Source organism: Lontra canadensis, unplaced genomic scaffold (assembly GCF_010015895.1).
Source record: "Lontra canadensis isolate GAN:19392208 unplaced genomic scaffold, GSC_riverotter_1.0 scaffold47, whole genome shotgun sequence".
Classification (NCBI taxonomy): Eukaryota; Metazoa; Chordata; class Mammalia; order Carnivora; family Mustelidae; genus Lontra; species Lontra canadensis.
This window is the reverse complement of record NW_022631041.1, coordinates 9909572-9934634: the sequence shown is the minus strand read 5'-3', so window position 1 is coordinate 9934634 and position 25063 is coordinate 9909572. Positions and strand designations below refer to the sequence as shown.

General features: G+C 46.0%; 1 protein-coding gene across 6 annotated transcripts in view; it reads right to left on the bottom strand.

Annotated features, from left to right (window-relative positions):
- The window catches only part of SASH1 (SAM and SH3 domain containing 1), a 195254-nt gene that overhangs the window by 23918 nt on the left and 146273 nt on the right, over positions 1-25063 (bottom strand). For 2 of the 6 annotated variants that reach the window (XM_032873140.1, XM_032873141.1), the window contains 4 exons: positions 14755-14887; positions 8896-9731; positions 4077-4151; positions 2467-2610 (listed from right to left, as the gene is read on the bottom strand). In XM_032873140.1, coding sequence (XP_032729031.1) covers positions 2467-2610; positions 4077-4151; positions 8896-9731; positions 14755-14887 — 1188 coding nt within the window. Of the gene's footprint in view, positions 1-2466; positions 2611-4076; positions 4152-8895; positions 9732-14754; positions 14888-19863; positions 19907-25063 lie in introns of those variants that run through there. The other 4 variants (XM_032873142.1, XM_032873143.1, XM_032873144.1 and 1 more) reach the window with 3 other exon arrangements.

Below are 25063 nucleotides of genomic sequence, written 5' to 3'. Positions count from 1 at the left end.
TTTTTTTTTTTTTTGGGTAATAAAATTTCTCTCTGTCATCATTTGGTTTTTGCTGCTTTTATTCCATTGTGTGTTGTTAGTACAAAGCTGTGAGGCCCCTTTTGAGTCAGGATGCTGACAGTTGGGACTCAGCAGTACTTTTCACATTTGGGGAGGCTACGTAGCATTGGCCTGGCAGCCGGTCACTTGCACATACAAGTGCAGCACGCTCGTGTGCCTGATGGTGCTACAGGGACAGACAATAGCACGCTTCACAAAGTCTTCAGTCCGCATGGTTTACTTGCCAAAACTGACCACTTTCTGGCGTATTCCACAGCCACGTGAGCACAAAACCATCTCAGCGAAACCTGTTATTTACATAGTGCTGAATCATCAGAAGGGCTCTAACGCAATTCTGCGGGTCCTGCAAACATTTAAGGACAACAGTAATGGCAGCCTCTGATCCACAACACTTCTTTTTTCCTTAAAGGAAACTCTAAGCCCAACATGGAGCCTGAACTCACGACCCTGAGATCAGGAGTCCCATTCTCTACATACAGAGTCAACCAGGTTCGGGACAGGGAGAAAATAACCCCCAAAACAACTATAAACGAGCTGCCGTCACTGAGAAGTAACGGAAGGTACCAAGTATGAATTCCCACACACATTCTCATTCCTCTTCCTGAATCAGCAAAGGAAGTCACCTGTCCCAGTTATCTTTTTTTAACGCTTCTGAAAACAGCACACATTTTGAAAAAGAGCAGACATCTCTGATAAGGTATGTTCTCAAACGCTTTCACTCACTTATTCATCACGTATTTACTGATCAGCTACAAGAACGAGTGCTGTTCTAGGTGCCAGGCATGCAGTAGGAACAGAGTGAAGATCTTTACCAAAATTGCTATGTTTCTACCAAAATGCTGAACAAAGAAACAAAACCTTGGCAACAATAGTTTTCTCTCTCCAAAAAGGGTTAGGCTGATCGTTTATTCCTTTCTCCCCCCACTTATGTGAAATGACTGCTTTAAAAAAGAGAACAAAGCCTACAAGCCTGCTAGAGAGTAAAATTATAGAAAACGGCTCAAAATGACATTAAAGCTCTATGCTCCTGATCTGTAAAGCAGAAACCCAACTAAGAATAGAAGTGTACAAGAGCTTTTAGTGGATGTTTCAATTCACTGGAGAAGCAAACTAAACGAAGTGCTGGAGTTTCATGGTGCTGCTTTCTGGGACCGGCAGGCCATTTGCCTCAGGAGTGCACAGTTTGCCCAGCATGACCGCTGCTCCCAAGCCCACAGGGACAAAAGGAAAAATATTCATGGAGAGAAGACATACAGGAGGCAGCCTAGACTTCCCCCTGGAAGTCTAACAAGCCAGAATTTCTCAGCCTGAGCACTGTCAGCATGCCGGATGGATCACTATTGTGGGGAGCTGGTGTAAAATGTTTCCCCACATCCCCATGTCTTTCCACTCGATGCTGGCAGCAGCCCCACCGCCCCACCCCCACCTGGCTGTGACTATTAAAAATAGCCCCAGTTGCTCTGGGATTGGAGGGGAACTACCCCCCCCCACCCCCCGTGAGAACCACTGTAATATGCTGAAGACACCCTGTGGGCTTTGTCTGAATCCCAGCGCAGGCCACTGGCTAGCTGCTGGTGGTGATGCCGGCAGGCAGATGCCTGGATGTTAGCTTACTACTTCCACCAGAGGGCAGCAGCTGAGCAAAAATGTCTGCTTTCCCTGTCTCTATTTGGTAGATAAAGCAGCATTACCTACTTATTTCAAGTAGACAAACATCTCACACAGAGATACTTCAACAGACTACAAAGCGAATGCTATAAAGGTGCAAATGGTCAAAATTACCTCAAGGCCCAGCTCTCCAAATAAATGCCTTTATTCCCTCCACCCACACAGGAACTCGTCCTATTTCTCCTGATGAAGGGAGACAATCGGAGGGGGTCTATGCTGTGCTACCTTTCTGGCCACAGAGAGGCCCAGTTAGTGACAACGCCCCTGCAGAAACCACCACCGTGGGCAGCCCTGCAGCCACAAGACTTGTGGAGTCAACCCTCTCGGAGCTTTGAGAGCAACTTCTGCTATACCTTTTTAAAAAAAGTCTGCTAAGGAAACTTGAGTGTCTTTTTTAGCTTTGATTCGGGTAACACCCATTTTGTAGCAAGGAATATTTCCACAAATAAAACTCTTTCTTTGCATCAAGTGTTAAGTGCTTATGGCACTAAGAATAATCGTTTCTTTACATGTCTTCTTCTTGTGTGTCCATAGAAGACAGGGCCCAAATCGTGGATTCCCAGCACTGAGCATGAACCACTCTAAGTGACTGAATCTTTTGAATAAATTATTGAATAAATGTCTATCAGACCTAAGCATGGTCCTAGAGCCTGGTTAACACCGATGCATTGTGTTTAGCACGTATCGGATCTCAGACTGATCGTCCTCGGCTCGGCTCTCGGCTCAGGAGTTACATACCTGTTCAGAGACTGAGCTGCTATATTTTTTAGACATCCTCTTCCTCATTGTCTCTTTCACTGATTTCACCTTTTTCCCAAGAGAGATGCGGGAGGCAGTGGGTGATTTGATAACTTCCTTGTACACAAAATCTCCTTCTTTACTCTGCAAAGCAAAGTGTTGTAAGTACCTTTAACCACAGACAAATGACACCCAGAAACAGCTTTTATTATTCAAACCATTAATGTTCTACCTCTCAGAAAAATATTGGCATCCCCCAGGATCTTGAAATGCCCTCCTATGTTAACTCAGTGCTATGTTACTTGTCTGTCTGATTGAAAATTAAAAGCTACTCACTGAGGGGCTTTTGCCCGTTTGTTTAAAGTAGGATGTGAGTCACTTATTTTTTTTTAACCTTAGTGTATTCTTCTCTGATGATACTTTTCCTCATCATTTTAGATATCCAAAGGGACTGCATTTCACTGTTAAAGAGTGGTTATATTCACATAATCCTGGCAGGGGGGAAGAAGAGGAGGGTATTACAGAATCACCCCAGGAAATTGAAAAGAACAAAATGGCAAATCTCAGTCACCAGAAGTGCAATGGCTGATTGGACTTAATCACTCTAGAGCTCTGTGTGGTCAAGTGCTAAGAGTATGTACATTTCCTTCTCTGAACAAGTTAGACTTGTGGTCACCTCTCATTCTATTTGGCATTAAAAAAACCCCAAACAAACCCAACTTTCCTCTGAGGAGGAAAAAAGAAATCACACTTCCTCTCTCATTTTTTTTTTTAAGATTGGCTATGTAAAATTACTGGTTTATGAATCAATAAAATTTGATATCCAAATAAAATATTGTTATTCTTCCAGGAAATTCTCAAAACACTTTGAAAATCACAGGTGGGTATTTTAGCTGACACATGACATATAAACAAATATAAAGCATGGAATTTTAATTTCATAGTTTCTGACAAAATGCATAAGGGGAAAATAAAACGGTAGGTAAAATTCACCTACATCCTTGGAGCCTCACAAGGGAAACCTCAGGGAACAGAATATGTACACCGCAGGGGTGGCCTGTCCCCACAGTTACCCAGAAGCAGGTTTGAGGCCTCTAGAACCTTGGCTCTGGAGAGTCTGATCTGTTCTGGGCCCAAGGAGACTGGGTTCATTCCAGGGCACCCCAGATCAGAAAGACTTAGACTCCTACAAGGCCGTGCACTTGGCCTGTGGTGAGACTGGTGTCTCAGAAATGCTGGCAGACTCTCACCCCTATCACAGGGCTCCATCCTGGCACACAACCTGTACGTACTGGTCATGTGTACTTGCAACTAGTGTGAACGAAGGGCATGTGTGCTCAAGTGGGTAGGACCGCAGTAGCCAAACTTAACACTGGATTTACGACTCGAGAAGAATGCAGAGGCATTACGGGCACGGAGGCAATCACTGTTCATTCCCCATGAAACAGCCGAGCATCTCTAAGATGGGTACAACAGGGCTTCTTTCCAAACGCGATGTAGGATCACCGATGTTACCCACTATCGTTTCTAAGAGACACTAAATAGGAAACTATGTCAGCCATGTGGCTTGAATCTAAACCTTTTCTGCTGCTCCTCTGACGTACACTCACCATTGGGTCAGAATTGTTGCTGCCGATGTGTAGAGAACGGTTCGTCAAGTCAAATCCTCCAAAACTGCAGGTTCTCTGTGGAAAGGAGCATGTAGGGCAGGGATAATCCAGTTATGTTTATGTCAGCCGACAGTGCACCAACCCAACCCATTTCCCATTTGCAGGTCAATCACTGAATCACAAATATGTTACAGGATGAAAGTAGGAAACAAGAAATGATGAGAAAAAAAATACATGATTCATGTTTTAAGGAAATTTCCCTCACGTTGTCCTTCCAGAGGCCACTGGAACTGGGCTTCCCCCCAGAGGTCTAGAATCCCCTTAACATGCAAAAAAAAAAAAAAAAAAAAAAAAAAAAACCAACAAAAAACCACCCATGTGTTAAGTGCTCTAAGATTCCCGGTCGCTTAGCAACAGAAGACCCCCTCCTAGTCCCCCGGTATTGGCTGCACACAGTAGTGATACGAGGGAATATGTATTAGGGTACCCATGTGCTCCGAGTGGTCTTGGAAACCCAGGCCTGAAATCCTATATGGCTCAGCCACTGACAGCAGGCTTTTCTAAGACTCTTGTTTTGTTTGGTTTTAAATCGCTGAGAAGGGGAAAAAAGGTTATGTTTATAGTAGTCCAATCAGGCCAAGAGGATTACTCACTCACTGCTTCCTTGACCTAGCCAAAAATGCTGCTAACTTTCCCATCTAACTGCCCAACTTAACTAATTATGACCCTTTCACTCAGTGTGTGAAGACACCACATTTGCCCAGAAAGAAAAGGTTGATTCAGTGATCGTTGTTGACCACACTTTAATTCCAATAGGAAGGACACCATGTTATAAAGGATGAAAACCTTCTTGTCCTGTAGTTGGTTTCAATCTTTATGGAATTGCTTATATTTCAGCAACTTTATATTTCAGAACTTGCTTTGAATTCTGTTGTTTTTCCAGTGAAACCAACTCGATGGCCACATCTACCCCCACCCCCAAAAATCTGTAAGACAGACTCAAAGCACATTGATTTTTGTTACAGCTGATTTACTTTTTAAGCAAATGGTAATAAAAGCTGAATAGCAGCTCTGGGTGCCAGTATTTTATATTACTCGTTTCTCAAAGAAATCTAGTTAACAGCTGTTCGATGGAAGAAATGAACAGAAAAGCACAATGTAGACTATAAACATTTCCTGTTTAGAATAAATACACTTGAGATATATAGTAACTGAGTTGAGAAAGCAGAAAGGTCCAGGAAGAAAAATGCCACGGTTTCTGGAATCTCGCCGATGGCCCTGGTCCTGCCGCTTACTGGCTGCGTGATAGGTAAAGGACTTCGAGCAGACTCTCGGAACTCTGCTTCGCCCCCGAGGAGCAGACCTGCTGTGTGAATGCTGGGCTTCCACTTCCCAGGGCTGCCATGAGGATTTGGGAGTTTGTCCAGGCAATTAGCATACTCTGGTTTAGGCTCAGTCACGTTCTAAATATGCAAACAAAGGACTGAAGCTCAGTTCAGGTCCTCACATTCTAGGAGCTTCCATTCCTAGGAATAGACCAAGAAGTGAGAGCAGCCAGGCATGGCAGTCAGGGGCCAGGAGACACAGAAGGCGGCAGGGGACACTCCGGGATAACCCAACTCAGGAGGCCACACGACTGTCCTTCTCCTTCACCAAAGCTGCCATTGCTGTTGTAAGTTATCTACCTTGGACATAATTCTAATTTTATATAACATATCAATGGGCAATCTGATCTCCCTTATAGTAACCTGACTGTATTCTATTCTATAAAACAAGAAAGATCGCTTAATTCCAAAACGCTCACCAAATCTACCAACTTGGCAAGCAAGCTTATGGCCACCTCTCAAGGCTAATTTTTAACGTTTACCTTCCCTTTCTAGTTTCTAATTCCAAATAGATTTATGCATTTCTGCAAAGGCAGTGATTTTCTCCTAGTTCCTTTCCTGTGACTCAGGGCTTCACAGATACAGTATGGCGCCCAGATGCCTCATCATTTTATGGCTTCTGCATTTCCCTTTCAATTCCATCATCGACTGCAACACTGGAGCCCAGCATGTACTTTCTGATGCATATGAAATAACTCAGAAAGAATTCATGTGGAAACTTTACTGCAGTAAATTAGAAGCTCATTTGTGTCTTCGTATGCCAGCTGTAGGCATTTATTCCTAAAATAAAAAGCTCAGAGTGAAGAGTGGACTGGGTTTCTTAGCTACCAACTCTAACCTCTCCCAGTGATATGCAAAGGTGTCTGCAACAGACTCTTTATCAGTGGAGGAGAGACAAAGAATGTAACAAGAAATGTCGCTTGAACGAATCTTCAGCTTTTTCTGTAATGCCAAGTCATTCTCAAAACAGCACTCCTTCAGAGGAGAACACAGACTGTAGAGAGGATCGTAAAAGAAAGTAAACCACTCTTTGCCTTTGGCAATCTACATAACTGAAACCTAAGTGAGGTGTTTTGTTTTAAGTTCCTCCATCTCCTACACAGCTAACAATAAGAAAATTTGGGAGAGATGCTTGTGGATGAGGAGAGCCAGTTGATGGAATGGTCATGCAGTTGGAAACATGTTTTGGGTGGGCATGGGGGTTGAACTTTAAAAATGGACAAAATTCTAAAGTATCATGCATGCCTGTTCCCCCACACAAAAACTGAATGACCAAATAAAAAGCAAGACAGGTGACCATTTCCAGTGAATGTACAGCATTATCATTTCCCTGAGGTTTCATCAAGCAAATATGGCATTTTTGGAAGGACAAAAGGATCAAGTTTAAAGAGTAAGGGAAACTGTGCACTTTCAGATAAAGTGGAGGTGATATGACAAGAAGGATGGGAAGGACTATTCAAGTAAACCAAACAAGGAAATTAATCCCATTAAACCAAACCAAATAACCCCCAAACATTCTGTTGTGAAAAGGCTTATTTCCTTTTACATTCTCTGAATAATTGGAAAATTAAATTTTGTCCTCCTAATTGTGCAGTTATATTTAGATTGAAGTGGTATGTGCAGATTTCTAGTTCAGCACTGAACACATACATCAGCAAGTACTAGAGCTGTCCAGTACTACCTCGGGCTCATAGCACCTTACAAATATCCAGCCTTGAGTGACATCTGGGATGGAGTTTACACAGTGCCACTGTATTTATAAGGCAGGAAAAATCTTGGCGCTTAAAAAGAAACTTGCCCCATGTCCATTCTCAAGGTCAGTGAAGAATTAATCACTGGCCCACAATTACATTAGTACAAATCTTAGAAATATAACTTCGAGAAAGTCTTGTAGAAGTTACATTATTAGCCTGGCAATAAAGATGAGGGACGTGTGAGGAATTCAAGGCACTCAAGGTGGAAAAATTCTCCATATGACATGATTTAAGTTCATGGGGGTGAGTAACCAATTAAGAGAGAAGACGTGGCTCTTATCTGTCAAGGTCATGTGCAGAGAACTGGGCAGAGCCCCTCTCAAGTTAATAAATTATGCCAAGATTGGCTCGTCACAGCATTTTTCTGTGGGTCAGAACTGAAGGAGTGAGAAAGAGAATTCTGTTGTACAACAAACATAGAACCAACCACAAACTATTACCATGACATACAGAAAGAACCAGAAGGAAAGTTGTCACAGTTTTAAAGTGTTAGAAGATCTGAATGAATGAAAAGAGACAGAAAATAAGCTCCAACAAGAAAGTCTGCCCTTCCCCTCTCCTTCCCATAGGACGGACCTATGGATCATTTTGGAACAGGGAAGGTTGCTTTAGGGATGGCACGGACCAATCGGTCTCCATTTCCACAAGAAGAAGAACTCAACTGAATGAACAGAAGTTATAGCAGTTGTCTGGGGAATGAGAAGGAACCCCAGTGAAGTCCCCATGGGAGGTTGTGCTACAGTTTGTTCTGTCAGACCCTTACAGGGAACACAGCCAGCAGTTCCAGTGGATTGAACAGGGCACTAGGAGACCTGGCAGGTGGGCAGGAAGGCCACAGCTCTCCTCATTCTGTGCCATTTTATATGGGTTCCTGCACAAGCTAAACATTGGGCGGGAACTTCAGGGGGAAAATGCTTATATTCTCAAGTTCAACCTAAGTCATGCCCTAAAAAGCAATCTTACTAGGTCTCTAATAATTCAGTTAAAACTGGACAACATTTCTGAATGTGGGTCCTTCATTCCTATGTACAGAAGAATCCATGGGGCAGTGGAAGATATTTCTAAATGCTCACTCCTCTGTTTAAGTAGATAGATAGACCATCAAATAGGTTTAAGCAAAACAGAAGAGCTCTAATATTTCTTCCCCCTCTACATCAAAGAACTTTCTGGTTGGCGCTACTAATAAAAGAAATGTACTTGACAATGTTTTCGAATCACCAAATCGGTGATTGTGTTGATGACAATCTTTCCGTGAGCTGGATTCTATTGTTTTAATTAACTGAATGAATAAACGTGTCTTCTAAGGGCAAAACATCCTTCTGTTTTGCATCAGCTTCTTTGAGGTCAAGTGATGGGATGGCTGAGAATCAAGACAGCCACTCCTAGCGGAGGCCAAACCCCAGCCCTGTGCTCTGCAAGCCCTTCCCTGGATCGGCATCAGTGTTTAGTTTCAATCAGAAATCAAACAGCTTCAACCGGCAAGAGGACAGATGGGAAAGAAGCCACTGCCAAACGAAGGCGGGCTTAGGAAGCGAGGTGATGGCAGAATGGAGCCCGAAGTCATGAAGTCAGGAGCAGAAGAGCGGGAAGAGCGCCAGGCCCCACGGAGGAGAGGCCATAATGCTTGACTGCACCTCACAGAAATGACAAGGCCGTCCCGGCGACCACCTCGGGACTCACAGACTTCTGGTGGATTCTCAAGAGAACCCTTTTAGTGCAGCGGTCGACCGTGGCGGCCCACTTCCTCTTTGTCTCCTCGTCCTCCTCCAGCAAGCAGCGCCTCAGGTCCTGCCTCTCGGCCTTGCTCAGGGTCCTGTCTGAGGCCGGCCGCACTAGCTGGGTCAGGTTCAGGTGGCTGTACAGGCTCCGCTCCACCACGTAGGTGATATTGAACTCGCTGACCGCGGGACGCCCGCGCGCCCGCCTGCTGGGGGCGCCACAGCCCCCGCCCCCTTTGGGTTTCTGCCGGAGCAGCTGCAGCTCACACGTGCTGCTGTGGACTCCTCTCCTGGAGGGACGCTGGCAGAGAAGAGCTCGGGAACACGAATAATTAGTATCCGTTTTCTTCAAGCGGATCTGCTTGCGGACACTCTGAACCTCTTCCAGGGACACCAGAAGGTGGTGCCGGCGCCGGTGGCTGTCACAGAGGCGGACGCCGTCGGTACTTACCCCGTGGCTCAGGGACCCGAGCCCTTTCTTCATCTCCCCCTCAGTCAGGGAGCGGGAAACCTTCTGGGCCTTTTCTTCTTCGGGATAGGAGAAGAACGTCCCCATCTTCTTCGGGGGCTTAATCAGGCCCCGACTCTCTCCTTTGCTGAAGGTTTTGACCAGCTTCCGGCCAGCCCCCCAGGTATCCAGGCTGCTGGATGATGGAGATGTGGTGAGAGAGTCGGAATCATCTTCTGGAGGCTTCTCAGGAGAGCCATCAAAGAAAAATGGCTTCTTGTGCACTCCGGAGTAAAGGGCGGACCTTTCATCGAGGCCTGGGGAGTTCTCAAACACGTGCTCCTCCCCGCCTGGAGGGAAAGCAACAGGGAGAGGGTCATGGTCTCTTGGAAATACACCTCCACATCCTCTCACCCAGATTTTCCTTTCCTTACAGCCCCTGCCCTACAAAGAATAAACAAATCCTCACGAACGCCACAGCGATCCCCTCCCTGTATCACTTACCCTCTTCGTAAACCCAGCTCCCGCTCAAATAAATGCATGTAAAAAATAAGCAAACTGTGCAAATATATGGTTTCACACAAGCGTAATGTTAAAAGGTACTGGGTGTGTTTTCTTCTCCTTTAAATATCTTTGTAGAACAAACACCTTAAGAAACCTACTCAAAATGCCACTTGGAAAAACCAAGTCAGTCATTATCACCACACTCCTTAGCCCTGAGAATTTAAAGATAACCACCCTTCTCCTCCCCCTCCAAATTGGATAACCCTCCCCCAGTTTGGAAGCACAGTTCTTAGAAGCTAGGACTCAGACTCCTTCCCCAGTCTGAAGGGCCCTGCTGTTGAGTCGGCTTGTTTTTTTACAGAGTGTGACAAACGCCACGTGGCTGACAGTGATTTTTTTTATTGCCACCGAGGTCCTTAAATCACCAAGGCAGTCTGGGTGCAAAGACACCAGACAGGGTCACAGCGTGCAAATGTAACTGATGAATGGTACCCAGGTGACAAGCCAGGAACAAAAAGTTAGGGACCCGGGTATTTCCAGCCAGACATGGCCATCAGCTGGCCTGCTGGAGACAGGAAGGGCATGTAAGGGCCCGGCCACGCAGGCAGCCCCAGCAGGCGGTCGCTTTGTTTCAAGGTTCCAGCTCTTGAGCCCTCCCTGGAGCAAGGTACTGAGCCAGGCCCTCCGGAGCCCAGTGGAAAGGTTTGGACTCACTGGCAGGAAAACGGAGATCTTTCCTGTGTGTGTTATGTGAACAGATGTGAAAAAGAAGTAGGTCAAACTGTGGGTGTAGTGATCCTGACTGGCTGTGTCCCTTTAATTATAAGGAAACTTTTGCACACTGCAGCTTTCCACCAGCTGAACTGTGAAAAGGAAAAAATAAAAAGTTCCTTGGAACAGAGGGATGGCCCTAAACACACCAGCTGGGGGGAGGGTGCCTGCACAAGGGTAGATGTCAGAGCGAGCTGCTTACTGCAGAGAGGGGAAGGGCAGAGGACTGGTAGCATTCCTTTCAAATTCTAAAGGCTTCCTACTTTTCCAACTGGTGGGAGTTATTATTGCAAATGTCACGAAAATCAGAACTGTGGTTATGGAATACAACCCAAGGTTGATTCTGATGTCATGGAGATGGTGGTGGGGGCGGGGGGGTGGGTTTAAGACCATCTCCAGTCTGGAGCTCTCCATCATCTGCAGCACAACTGTATTCCCTGGAGGATTAGTCCTGGATCTGTCACAAGAGTTTAAAAGTCTAGGGTTCTGAGGGGATGTTCGCTGGACCAGCAATAGTGCACAAAAATTGGGAAAGTCTCCTGCTCTTTCCTCAGGACACCAGGCGTACAAGGTATGGAGGCCAAGTGTCCTTCTGCTGTGAGAAGTAAACATGGCAATCTCTTCTAGATCAAATCCACCCTCCACTCTCGGGAAGAAGAGATGGGGCCAAGATGAGAGGCAACACCTGGGGGCAGAGGCAGCCCACCCCAGACTCCTCTACAAATGTGTCCAGACCACAGACCATGGCTTTCCACTGAGCCCAGGTGTCCACGGAGGTGTGCAAGGCCCTCATCTACCCACAGTCTGACGGGGTCTCGGGGAATTCAGGTGGGTCTGCTGGCCATTTTAATGACCTGTTACCCAACAGTGGTCTGGAGACTTTCTGGACTCTTTAGGGCTGGCATCCAAGCTTCGAAGACTTCCATGACAAGTGTGAGTCTGGAACCAACTGGTATGCATCTGTCCACGACCTATAGCTCTGCTTCTTAGTTCTGAAAAGTCTGCACTTGGTAAGAACTTTGGGAAGCTGAAGGGAAAAGTGGCCAATTCTTCCCCAGTCTGCTATGTCAGCCTGTGTGCTGAGGGCAGGCCTTGCCTGGTGGAGTTTCTTCTGCCTGGGTTGGCCCCGATGCCTGAAATCCCAGCCTGGACTTGATTCCTTGGGTTTAGAGCACTGCTGCTCCCATTCTGGCACCTCCAAGTACAACCATCCTTTGGAAGAATGGCAGTCAACACGCAAGGCCCCATCGTCATTCACATCATGACCTTTATCTAACCTCGTCACTAAGATCAGAATGCGGAAGGCAATGGGGCTAGGGTATGGGGTAACTTAACACCAAGGACACAGATCCATGCCCCAATTCCAGCTCTGACTCTGCCACTCACCATCTCCATGATCTTGGGCAATAATTTTATCTGTTTTCTCACCTGTAAAAATGTCTGCCTATCCTAGAAATACATACTGCAAGGCTACTGAAGAGGATAAAATTAAATGAAAAGAAATATGTGAAGGCACTTTATAAGCTAAAAAGCACTGTACAAAAGCTAATGATTCATTCCTGGGTCACATATAAGCTGGGCCAATGAGGGAAGAGGGTAGCTAGGTATAGGCTTTAGGGAAAACACACAGACACACACACACACACACACACACACACACACACAATAAAGGGTAGCTGAAGGGCACTGACCTGGCCTATGGTTGGCTATTGTCTAGGGTCATCCATGCCCTGGACAAAGACTTGACACTCAGTCACAAGGGTGAGACTAGGTGAGTGATTGTATCTCTCCCGGTTCTCGTAGGACTCCAGAGCTGAGGGGTGGGGAAAGAGTGGGAGCAGAGGGGAGCCCATGCTGCCTGGACTGAATTCTGGGCCTTCTGCCAGCCAGCTCAGTGACCCTGATGATTTAACCTCCTGGGGTGTCTGTTCCCTCCTCTATGAAATGAGCATGGTACCGATGCCCAGCTCTGGTGGCTGTTGAGGATGACATATTAAAAGGAACATAAAACCTCAAGTGTACAGAAGAGTGGCGGGCAGTCAGGTTGCCCTCGGCAAAGGCGGATCATCATTCTGACAACTTGGTATTGGCACAGACACGTAGGAAGAGAAAGGCTCAACTCTCTGAAGGTCCTGGGGCAGTGAGGGAGGGCTTATTAGGAATGTGACTCCTTCCTGCTTTGTAGAAGCAACAGTCAAGTACCTGTTCTTCTGCCAATGAGGAACCTCAGAGAGAATGCCACTCCACAGGAGCTGGAGGACAGTTCTAGTTTATGGTCTAGTCGTGGCAGACCTAAGCAGATGGCCTAAGTGGCACACACACCTGACACCTTTCCTGGCAAAGCCGACAAGCCCAGCCAGTGGCAGCCCAGTGACCTGACTCGTCAGACATCAGAGGTTAGAGGGGACTTAAGCGTATTCCCTCCCTCGTCCGCCGGTGGCACCTTGTTCATAACCACATGAAATACAGTTCAGGGCCAGAGGTACATGTAGTTATTACTTTTTACCCTAAAGCTACCCCTCAGGGTCTATTTTTCCCTTTTGTCAACTATGTCTCTCAGAGATAGCAGGAAAGGTAGGAAAACTGCATGTACAGGCAGCTGAGGACGGGTCCAGAGGACCTCACACGTCATTCCCGTGTCCTCATTGATAGGCAAGGCCCAACAATTCATTTGATGTATTTGAGATTTACTTTTGGCAAATGGGGTGCCCAAGGTTGAATGATGGCAATTCTCTATGGTTCTCCTTACTATTACCAATGGACACTATGTGTGTGATTTCATTTAGAGCTGCTGTTGATAGGAAATCAGGTGATATTCTGTACTGTGGAAACCACGACTGTCAAGCAGGGGTTAAAACAGCCAAATGTAAAATCAGCACTGCACCTAAAGGCAAGCAGAATTAGCGTGCAAGAAGACACCCACATGAAACCTGGAATTTGACGCAACTCTGTGAAATTGCCCGTAAGCACGTCTCCCTCAGGACCCCTCCTCCCTTCTTTTCCTTTCTTGCCTCCACGCTCCCCTAGTAATCCCCTCACCTCCAATATTTCTCTAGAGGATTTAAGCTGATAAATAATTACAGCAAACAGAAATTTAAAAGCAGCAATAAAAACAACAGGAAACCCTCACCTAAATCAGGGGAAATCCCAGTTCTCTCCACACCTTGGTTTTATTTATGTATGACAAAAAGGCCTCTCAATGATCATTTTCAAATCTACATGTTAAATTTCTGAAATTCCTCAAACTGTAGATATGACATTTTAACAAGTCACGTGCTTTAAAAAAAAATAAGACCTACTCTTTCCAGTACTTTCTTTTCCCAGTTCCCTTATCATTTTCCAAACAGGAAATCTTCTTCTTTTTTTTACCCTTTTGGGGGAATCTTACAAGGCGCGGCAAATGCACACAGCTCACAACGGGAGTGACGAATATGGGTGAGACTTAAACTGTCCTAATCACACTTCAAAGGTTAACTCTTCACTCCAATAAATCCATGCTCGTGCCCCTCCTGACATTACTGCTTCATCTGACAAGCTGCTCAGCCAGCAATAAAGCTCTTATGTCCCACTTAAAACGGAAGGTCCTTAGAGCCCCATCTGAACCAAGTCTTGAGACTCTCTACAGGAAGAACAAATCATCCCTCGGAGATGTGAAAGGATATTAAGTGCCTCTATTGTTGGATGTTTGTTTGAGATGGATGAATGTCAAATCTGGAATCAACTCAATGGGCAAGAACCGTCATCCTTCGGCCACACGGGTTGCAGCTGGGAAGAACTTACAAAGTTGATGTACAGGGGTGTACACTCAACATTAAAGCTGTACCACACCTTGCAAAGACCTCCTTGTCCCACACCAGCCATTTCCCATTGCTGTGACATGAACAATACTAAGCCTCCCCAGCCACTGGACGCCAGGATCTGGAACGTGCTGAGCCACGCCCTGCTTGCACGCAGACCTGAGGTGTTCTCTGCAGCCTCAGCCGGATTGCAATCCAGCTTCCACTTAAAGTCAGACTCTACTGAGGAGCTGACCCTGCCTGACTTAATTTGGAACAAGCAGGGAGGGCGGAGCGTGCCTTTTTTTTTTTTTTTTTTTACCTTCCGTGCTCGGCTTTCTCATTTCTTCCACTCTGATCAGTTTCTTTCTCACTCTGCGAGTGGAGTTGACCAGCTTGTGTAACCTCTTAAACTTCACCGATTCCTCGGTCTCCTCATCTGATTGTTCTCTTGACTGGCAAAGAAACAAAGGAGAAGTTCATCAGATCACTGCCCCAGAGCCCTCTGCCCTGGTGGCCCATGGCGGGGGGCAGCCTGGTCTCGTGCCAGCCTGAGCTCCAGCAGCAGTGTGGCTGTGCCTGGGGGGCACCCTCCAATTGCCGCCCCCCTCCTTCAGGAAGCTGCACACACCACCCCAGGGCCTCATGCCGTGAAGAACTTGGCCCTGGGCGCCAGGACACACCCCAGGGCTCTGGACTGGCATGGGTCATGTCTGTTTCAGCAGCTGCCCAGGCCTCCTTTAGAAGAACTCAGAAAGGGCGCCCTCCGCCAGGCTGGCCTGGTCATTCCAGCCCCCCTGCTGTGCAGTTTGGGCCTGGCTCTCATCTGTCTGGCCCATCACGACTGCTTAACGTGGTCATCAGCTACTCCTCCAAACCCAAGTTCTGTTGACTTGTTCCAGCCCCCCCACCCCCCAAATCAAAAACAGCAGGGCAGGAAAAGGGAAGAGAGGCAAAAAGCCGCCTTCCGTGCCACTCGCCAGGCGGGTCTGCCACACCTCGGCCATGCCTTCCGCCTCTCCCGGCTCCTTCTGAGCGCTCACGAAGGGCGAGCCTGAGGACAGACCCCTCATTCCTCTGTGAGGGACAAGGGAAAAAGCTGACCTTTTCAGCCATACAGTGCACTGCATATTCCCCAGCATCCCATTTCATTTTTGCAGTGATTCAAGTATGCTCAACCCAGCTGTTTTCCCTCAAGTATCAAACATTACAGAGAGAAAAAAAAATCTCTCCACAGCAGTGACCCCAGTGAAAACAATCCTTTCCTTGTGAACAAAATGAGGGTTTCGGTTCCAAGTCAGCTTGAGCATTCAATATGCAGCTTCCTCTGTTTTATCTGCTCAAAATGTGAAAAAGCAAAAGCAACCCGGGGCTCCAGGGGCCGTGCTGCCTGGGCCGGGGGTTCTGGGGTTCCTGGGAGCGCAGGGCTGGCGGGAGCGTGCGGCCTCCACGCACCCAGGGCAGCCCGCCAGCTGCCCTAACCCATCCCACACGGCCTGGCAACACCCTTCTCTCCATTTCCTCAAAGCTAGTTCACAGAAATAGTAAGGGCAGAAATGCCTCCTATAAACAACACAAAGCAAAACAAAATCCACCCCTCTGAACAACGGGCTTAATAGGAAGCTATTGCGACCCCACCCCCCGCACACACACACACACAAGAAATCGACAATAGAACAGGTACACGAGGGTTAGCAGAGAACAGTGGTTCGAGGGTAAAGAAGGTGGAGATTCCATGAATTAAATGGTGCAGCATGTTGCGAGTCCACAAATATTTCTGTAGCACTGTGGCGCTACGTAAGGCATAGTACAACCCATTTCCTGGCCTCTGTCCTCACCCTGGAGCTCCCAGCATAGGGCCATTGTACTTTCTGACTGCAAGACTATAAGCAAACCATTCACCCACTGAAGAAAAATTATGATAACCCAGAAATGGCAAGTCATCTGGACAGGGGTGATTTCTCCGCTTCCCTTCCGTGAACTGTATTCAATTTTTCAAAAATTCCTTGATGAGATGTTGCATCTCCATTTCAGAATTAAAGTGAACTATTGCTTAGCTGAGCATAAAGAAGAGAAATGGAACCACATGCTGGCAATGGGGTTTAACCTGTTTGGTCTAAAACTTTACAAGGTAAACAATTAAAATGAAACAGGAAGTACAGCTTCTGATACCTGATGGTATTGTTTGGTTTGAATTTCATTTTTATTTGGTTTAACTGTCAATATGTGATGAAAATGGTCAGAGCAGTCAACCAGAGCAATGAGAACTGGGTGAGCCCTCATTCTGGGTAATCAGCACCCGAGCAAAACCATAGTGCATGGAATTACACAGAAACATCTAAAATATTCTGCCTTCTTGATGGCTCTCAAAAGCTAAGCAATTCTAATAGAAGGAGAATCAACATTATAGGGGACAAACCTAGACAAACCTAGAATATGTATGTAACTGTCACATTAAAAAATTCTGAAGTAAAAAATAAATAAATAAATAAGAAGTCAAATGAAAAACGCAGTGAGCACAGGTTGTTTATAAACAAGACACAGGAAGCTATATTAGAGAATGAGTACCAGTTGTGTGTGTGTGTGTGTGTGTGTGTGTGTATCTTGTACCTGGTCTGGGGGTTGTTACTGCTGCTGGCTGGGGGTGGGGAGGGGGCTGTGTGTGCCTGTGCATACCACAAAGACGAATCATATGTAGGAAACATGCCACCTGAGGGAACTTTTGAGGAAGAAATGAAGTAGTTAAACCAGTACAACAGAATTAAAAGCAAAGATCCCTTCCCCAAGTCCTACTTTCCTCTGTCCTGATTCAACATGGTGAAAAATAACATATTCCAGGTACTTGTTTAATTGCTTTCATATGTTCCATCTACTTTTGAGAAATAGGAGCTCTTTAGAACTTTGAACTAGCTTTTTAAAATTTTCTTAAAAATAACGAAGATTTTGGGGGTGTTTGCCACTGACAAATCACAAATCATAGCAACCAGTAACTTTTCATTATCATGGTTTGGACACTAAACAAGGCAGATGGAGCACAATGTATATGAAGAAAAATATAAGAGAAAACCGAAGTCAATCAAGATATATTCTCCCTTGAATCAGCCTAGAAGTCACTGGAGTTAAACAGGTGTAGCCCAAGGTTGCCTTTTTATTGATAGAGAGGTGTTGACTTCTCACTTCCTTCTGAGTCCAGAGGAAAAGGAGTTGTGAAATATTTGCCTTTAAAAAATTCTCTCCAGCTGTTTTAACATAAAGACTCTGTAAAAGTCTTGCATTTCTTCTGAACTGGGGACTAAAGCTTAAATTCCTCATTTCATGTTACTCCTTTTAAATAAGTACACACCACTTCTCAAATACTGAAAATAACTTGTCATGTCTTGTTTTTAATATTTTATTTATTTATTTGAGAGACAGAGACAGCAAGAGAGAACATGAGTGGGAAAGAGGGTGAGAAGCAAAATCCCCGTTAAGCAGGGAGACCGACTTGGGGCTTGATCCCAGGACTCTGGGATCATGACCTGAGCCGAGGGAGGATGCTTAACTCACTGAGCCACCCAGGTACCCCTTGTCATGTCTTTTTATTCAGAAATTACACCTGCAGAGATGACGGTATACGAATTTAAAAATAACTATTTAATTAAGAAGAGTGTGTGTGAGATCTTCACACCTGGAGGAACTTCGGAAAAAGATGAAGGAAATCTGCATTACATATAAAATGAATGGTTGATTCCAAGAAATAGACTCCTAGAATTAAACAGAACTACTAGGAAACGGGTTTTAAATAAACTCAAGTGAAGAAATACCTATGTTTATGCATGTTGTAACAAGACATGGTATCTCCTCCTCTCCCTGTCCTGCCCCAGGTCAGAGGACGAAAGTAAACTTTAACTTGATCATCGTGTAAATGAGAAGGTGAAAACTAAATCATCTGTAGAAAACTCCCCACCTCTAAACTCGAGTCGTAAAAGGCCATTAACGTATTCCACTGAAGGGTGTGGAAAAAAGTGGATTTACATTATGGCAAATAGAAACACTGGATTTCCAGCCTCTCTCTGGCAGATTTTTCCACCAGAAAGCCCATATGGCTCAACTTTTAATTACTTTGGCTAATGCTATATGTAGTAATTCTGTGGTGAATGCTTAAGTGTTTCATTTCTGGTTTCCATGGCAACATGACATCAGATTGCAGACAGCTGGCTCCACAGTTTTAAACCATAACAAATTGACCAAGCCAAGGCACAAAACTATGGCCGCTTTAAAGAGACAGTACACCGTTTGCCTGCCAGGTTGCTGAAGCAGGAACCTATGGGGCCCATTTGGCAGGCGAAGGAGGGTGGAGCCTCCTTCCTTCTCAACTTCTTTTGGAACATGTGCGTCCTTGACACATCTGCAATGTTCTAATAGGAAAGACATGGAGCCAGCGTGGAGAACTTTTCATAACGCAGCTACATGAAGGATTATCAGGAAAAAGGAGCACAATTAATAGCATCTGTAGATAGCAAATGAAAAGCATCCCCTCACTCTCAAGCCTGTTCACTGAAAGTCAGTAACAGATAGATACTTCACTGGACCCAGTTAAAAAAAACAAACAAAAAACATTTCTTGCAACTATGACACACTGTGACAAACGCTTTCCAAAAGCCACAGAGCACGGTCCTGCAGGCAAAGGAGCACTGTTCCATAACAGAAGTTAAACTGAACTTGCAAAGAGCAACCAGAACCCTTTCGGGGATTGCTCGAGACCACGCTGGGCACAGGATAACGTACAACTTTGCCTTTTGCAGAAATACACTCAGCTTGCTTCCCCAGCTCCAAACACTCAGCACACTGTCCCAATTAACAGCCAGACTTAAGTCCGTGTATGTGCCCTGCAGCCACACACATAATACTATGAGATATTTAAGTATTCCTGAACCTATCCTGAAACTTGAAACGAATTTGCTTATGAAATTCACACAACGGCTCCTGGTTAACCGGGTGCATAACCAGACACAGATGCTTCCACTTCCCAGATCCGTACTGTCAGTGGCATGAAGCTTAAGGGAAGGAAAGGAAGCCGATCGATCATGCAAGCCTGTCTGCAGTCAAGCCCTCCACACTGAAAGCCTCCACGGTTGACAGCTGAGCTCCAACCACACACACTCAATCTCTTGAGAGTCCAACCACGCACACTCAATCTCTTGAGAGTCGTTTCATTCTCAAGAAAGAATATTCATTCCTCTCCCCCCAACGCTACATCTTCGTCTTGGGTGAGCATGCTAGGAAAAGAGTGCTCAGGGTTACACAGCAGGGAAGGAGAGAAGGACCCATCTTCAAGAATGTGCAGAGAAAAGAGGAAAGCCATCAGAGCCAGGAGCACCCGAAAAGCCTCTCCCTGCAGTGACAGCAAGCGCGTTTTTCCCCTCGCGGGGAACGCAGCCGGCGGACTTACCGGCTTCGGCATGGAGCAGGCGTGCTGGGGACGCGGAGCTCGGCACCCCCGCCCCCTCCCCGCGGACAGCGGCTTCACTGTGGCTCCGTCAGCTCTGTAATCTCAGAGTGAGCGTGAGGCACTCCTCAAACATGTTCCTTTGGAGTTACATGATCGGACAGGCTCCACCAGCACAGATTAGTATCCGAAGGAGGGAAAAGGGAAGACACTGGATTCAATTAGCTGCTTTCTGCCTGCCGCCTGATTCCCCGCTTCCCTGCTAACTGCATAACTTGTAAGAAAGGCATAAGTCATCGGCTCTAAGCAAATCTCCTATTCACCACCAGGAAAAAAGGGAGTGTTGTACGTGGCAAACAATCCCTGTTTTCACTGACGAAGGCTCCCTGACCTCCCGCTGGCCTCCAGTTCCTTAATTACTGTCTATGGAATTCCAGAGAGAAAGAGAAAAAGAACGCGGGAATCTGAGCAAATCCGGGACAAGGACGAACGCTCACAAGTGACTGAACTTAAAAGAGATTCTCTTTCGCAGATACTCTTCCAAACACCCCCTGAAGGGAGTAGTCTCAATTGAAAATAGACACCTTCCAATGGCTATTTTTGACACTGCTGAATTAAAACTTGTGATTTTGGTTTTCTCCTGGAGTTGTCACTCCCCACTCCTTTTTTATTTTTCTATTTAAACTACTCAAGTAAATGCAGGATATTGCCAGTCCAGTGACACTTCTAAAACTGTCTTACCAAATTGTTTCAATGATCACCTCAGAGCAGCTGAGTTCTCTTACATTCTAGAAATGTGTGCACAGGGCCTGGGTCACAAGATGATCACTTCACTTTCTCAGGGTTGTCTGGTGAGCCACGGGCACATGCTCTTACTGAAACAGAATGTCACCTAACAAGACAGGACTGAAAACCTGCATGAAGTCTCCAAGGCACAGGGTGCAAGTCCTGTCAGGATTTCAGGAGTAAAGTCATGCAGTCGGGTGAGTCACGTGTTTCCGCTGAGCGACCGGGGCTGCTCAGTCCTAGGTGCCTCTCTCCTCGTGTGGGCCTTTATTTATGTATGACGCAAAGTTGCCTCTCTTGGTAGGACATCAACACACACACACACACACAATTTTTACCAGGCAGAGGTCCCAGGCTGTGCCACAGAGCACCAGAGCCCCATCCCCTTTTCCTAGGCCCTACTGGCATCTCTCACTCTTCAGCAAGAACTGCATGAATTCCCCTCTCCCCCAATTTTCTTTTCTTCCCCAGAAGTGTCTCCCGCTGCCCCTAACAGACTTTTCTATTGTTTCTCTCCACAAGGGTGTGCTACACCTTCCCAATGCTGCCTATTCTGCCAATCCGCTCCCCTACACCTTCTCTGGTTTCATATAGACTCCCTTCCCCCCCTGCCTTCTGGGGACCCACATGTGCCCCAAACGGTGGCAGGTGTTTTTCTGACATTAATCTTCCAACACCCCTATTTACTGCATGCTCATACTTTCTAGGCACCGTGCTAGTATTGACACATTTGACCTAATTTCACAGATAGTAAATGGCAGACACAGAATGTGAAACTTCATGGTTTTGCTACCAGATCCCCCAACCTGCATGGGCACTTTCTTCACCCAAGACCGCCAACCACAGTGGACGCGACGTTACTCTTAGAGTTCCTTAAAACTGTCAGTAGAAGTCCTTGGTTGAATTTCCTGGTTACTTGATTCAAATGAAGAAAACATATTATGCCCCAATGGGAGTCGAGTAAAAGGAAGAGGAAAGCCAAAAGCCTTTGGAGCTGGAACAACCTGGGTTTCAATTTCCAAGTCCTTCAGTGAATCACTTCACTTCTATGGGTCTTGGTAGTCCTCTATGCAAATTTCATCTGATAACATTAATCTTGAACCATTGTTTTCAAAATTGTGTCTGTACAGTCAAGTGGAACTCAGTAAGCGCTTATTACAGCTGTGTTCTATTACTGATGGGAATTCAAGCAAGACCTACTTTACTGCTTAGAAACTGCTGTTCTAGGTGTTGTGTACATAGCAAAGGCAAAGAAAAGATGTGAAAGCTAATGATAGGGCCAACATCTGAGGCTGGGTCTGAACAGGTTATTTATTTTTTAAAGGGTTTATTTATTTATTTGACAGAGCAAGAGAGGGAGAGAGGGCACAAGTAGGGGGAGCAGCAGAGGCAGAGGGAAAAGCAGACTTCTGGCTGAGCAGGGAGCCGAATGCAGGACTCGATCCCAGGACCCTGAGATCATAACCCGAGCTGAAGGAAGAGGCTTAACTGAATGAGCCACGCAGGTGCCCCGAACAGATTGTTTAGATGCAGAGAAGATTGTGAGCAGAATTAGGAGCCGGAACTCTGGAATCTGGCACAGCCAGACTCAGGTCCCTCTTATGCCACTTGTGAACTGTGTGTGTCTTAATTTCTCTCATTTATAAAACAGGGCGTGATAAGCCTCCCAGAACACTTGAGAAGGTAAAAAGAGACCTTGAATTTGAGGCCTAAAGCCTGGTGGGCAATGGTGTCAGTGCGAGATGCACGAGAAGCCAGGCACTGGCTGCCCCAGGTTCTGTGAGGAGCTTGGGGGAGAGACCCCTCCCTCTAAGCGCATCATTCCCAGGCCCATCTGCGGTATCTGAGTAAACTCTTGGATACGTGAAGGACTAGGCTGGGCCAGGCCACCCTGGGAAGCCTCCTGGTGGAGGGCAATTGGAAACCAGGGAATATACTTTATGAAGAAGGGACATCGCTGGTCTTGTTTGCTGGGTAGTGGGCTTGAATTTAACACACAAGAAGTGTGCAAATTTGTGGAGGAGAGGTTTGAGCATCTGACAGCTACTCTAAGGAACTGCTGGTTAGGTCCTCAGAGTAAAGTCCAAATGCCTTATTGTGGAGAGTAGGACTTTGCATGGTTAGAGTCCTGTCCTGCTTTCTGGTTTCTGTGTGTGTCTCTATGCATACTACGTGGAAAGGCATCTCGGAGCATCCGGTTCTCATCCTTTGACTTCCTCAGAGCACCTTCAAGTACTCTTCTCTCTCATTTGCCTGCACACCTTTGCACTGGTGGATTCCTTTTTTGGGAACATCTCTGCCCATCCTATCTACTCTTCTAGCTCCTACCCATCCTTCAACATTCAGTCCCTGTGTCACATCCCCAGGAAAGCCCTCCTGGCCTTCCTCTTCATCTTCCTTATGCTGTGTGGTTGCAGGGCACACACAGTCATAGGACTCGACCCAGAATATGGTCATCTCTGCATAACTCCATCCTTCACTAAACTTCATGAAGACAATGGGCAGTGGGCTACTCGTTTCTGTGACTGTATTTCAATAATGTTTATTTCTGGTTATATGTGATATACTTTTAATTAGAAAATGTGGAAAATTCAGATACAGAAGAAGGAGAAAAAGAAATCACCTACACCCTCTCACACTCAGATAGAAAAGATCAGTTGGTTAAGCGTTTGCCTTCGGCTCTAGTCATGACCTCAGGGTCCTGGGATCGAGTCCCGCATCAGGCTCCTTGCTCAGTGGGTAGCCTGCTTCTCCCTTGGCCTGCTCCTCCTTCTGCTTGTGCTCTCTCTCTCTGACAAATAAAATCTTTAAAAAAATAGTTGTATTTTGGCTTATACCCCCCTGCTTTTCTCACACCCACACACCCACACACCCACACACCCACACACCCACACACGTGCATGTGTGCACCCCCCACTAGACACCCTTAGGTTTCTATGTTTTGTGTTGTGTTTACAAAAAAGGATGACTCTGTGATCTTCAGCTGTTCCACCTCCCACACTCACAGTCTCCCACACTCACAGTCACTCTCTGGGTCCCCAGAGCCAGCCTCACGTGAACACAGAGTACGTAGAAACAAGTGCCTACTGAGAGCCATGACCCTCTTTGAGCTGCACCACTGCCTCTAAAGGTTTCTCTCATAGAGAAACCTTGGAGCTCTCAGGTTTTTTTATGTATGATGCAAAGTTGCCTCTCTTGGTAGGGCATCAACACACACACACACACACACACACACACACACAATTTTTACCAGGCAGAGGTCCCAGGCTGTGTCACAGAGCACCAGAGCCCCATCCCTCTGGTGATTTTTTTTAAAACAGTTTTAAAAATCTGCTTTTTCTATTAATATGTTTTGAACATTTTCTCATGTCAACAAATGTCCAACAAATAAAATACAAAATAGTCACGATTCATTAGTATTCACAGAAGCCAGCCATGATTTTCTTAACGCCCTGAATCAATGGACATAGGCATGTTTCCAATTTTGCAATATCATAAATAACACTCCCATGAAGAGTCTGTTGTAAAATTTCTAACACATCTAACACATTCTTCTTTTTAGAAAAAAAAAATGATAGATTATGGAATTTCTGGGTGAAAAAAAAGCACATAGCTTTAAATCCTTTAATATATATATTAACACTTTTCGCGAGAGAAACACCGTACACTGTATTATTTTTAAACCTCATAAGTAGTATAAAAAGAGTGGTTCAGGGGTGTCTGGGTGGTTCAGTCAGTTAAGTGTCTACTTGATTTCGGCTCAGGTCGTGATCTCAGGGTCTTGAGATCAAGCCCCGTGTCCGGCTCCTCACTCAGCTGGGAATCTGCTTGAGATTCTTTCCCTTTCCCTCTGCTCTCCCCCAAGCTTTTGTGTGCGTGCTAAATAAATAAATAAATAAATAACATCTTAGGTGGGGAGAAAAGAGTGCCCACTTCCTCACACAATGGCCGACACTGAGCATTACAATATTCTTTTACACTGAGACAATTAAAATAGGACCTGGGTTTGTGATAAACAGGTATTTCATGGTTGAAATCAATGGACCAACGCACCGATTCAAGGTGTAAGGAAGAGCCAGGAAGCGAAATAGGAGTGAGCCACCTCCACCTGGGCCTGCAAAGATTCTAATCTAGATGCCGGGGGGGGGGGGGGGGGGGGCAGAGAGAGCCCCAGGAGAGTTGATAAGCACAAGCAGCTGTGATAGATGTGGAAGAAGAACAAAGACGCACATTCAGAAGTAGGAGAACTCACCTTTGGCTGGGGAAACTGAGGCATGCTTCACTAAGGGGAGGGGCACCTCCATGAGTGTGGGGGGCATTTCTAGGCTCCTTCAGGATGCCAAAAGGCCAGTGTTTAGATAGCCCTGAGGCTCACTTCTTTGTTCCCCTGACCTTAGATGCCTGCCTTTTTGGATAG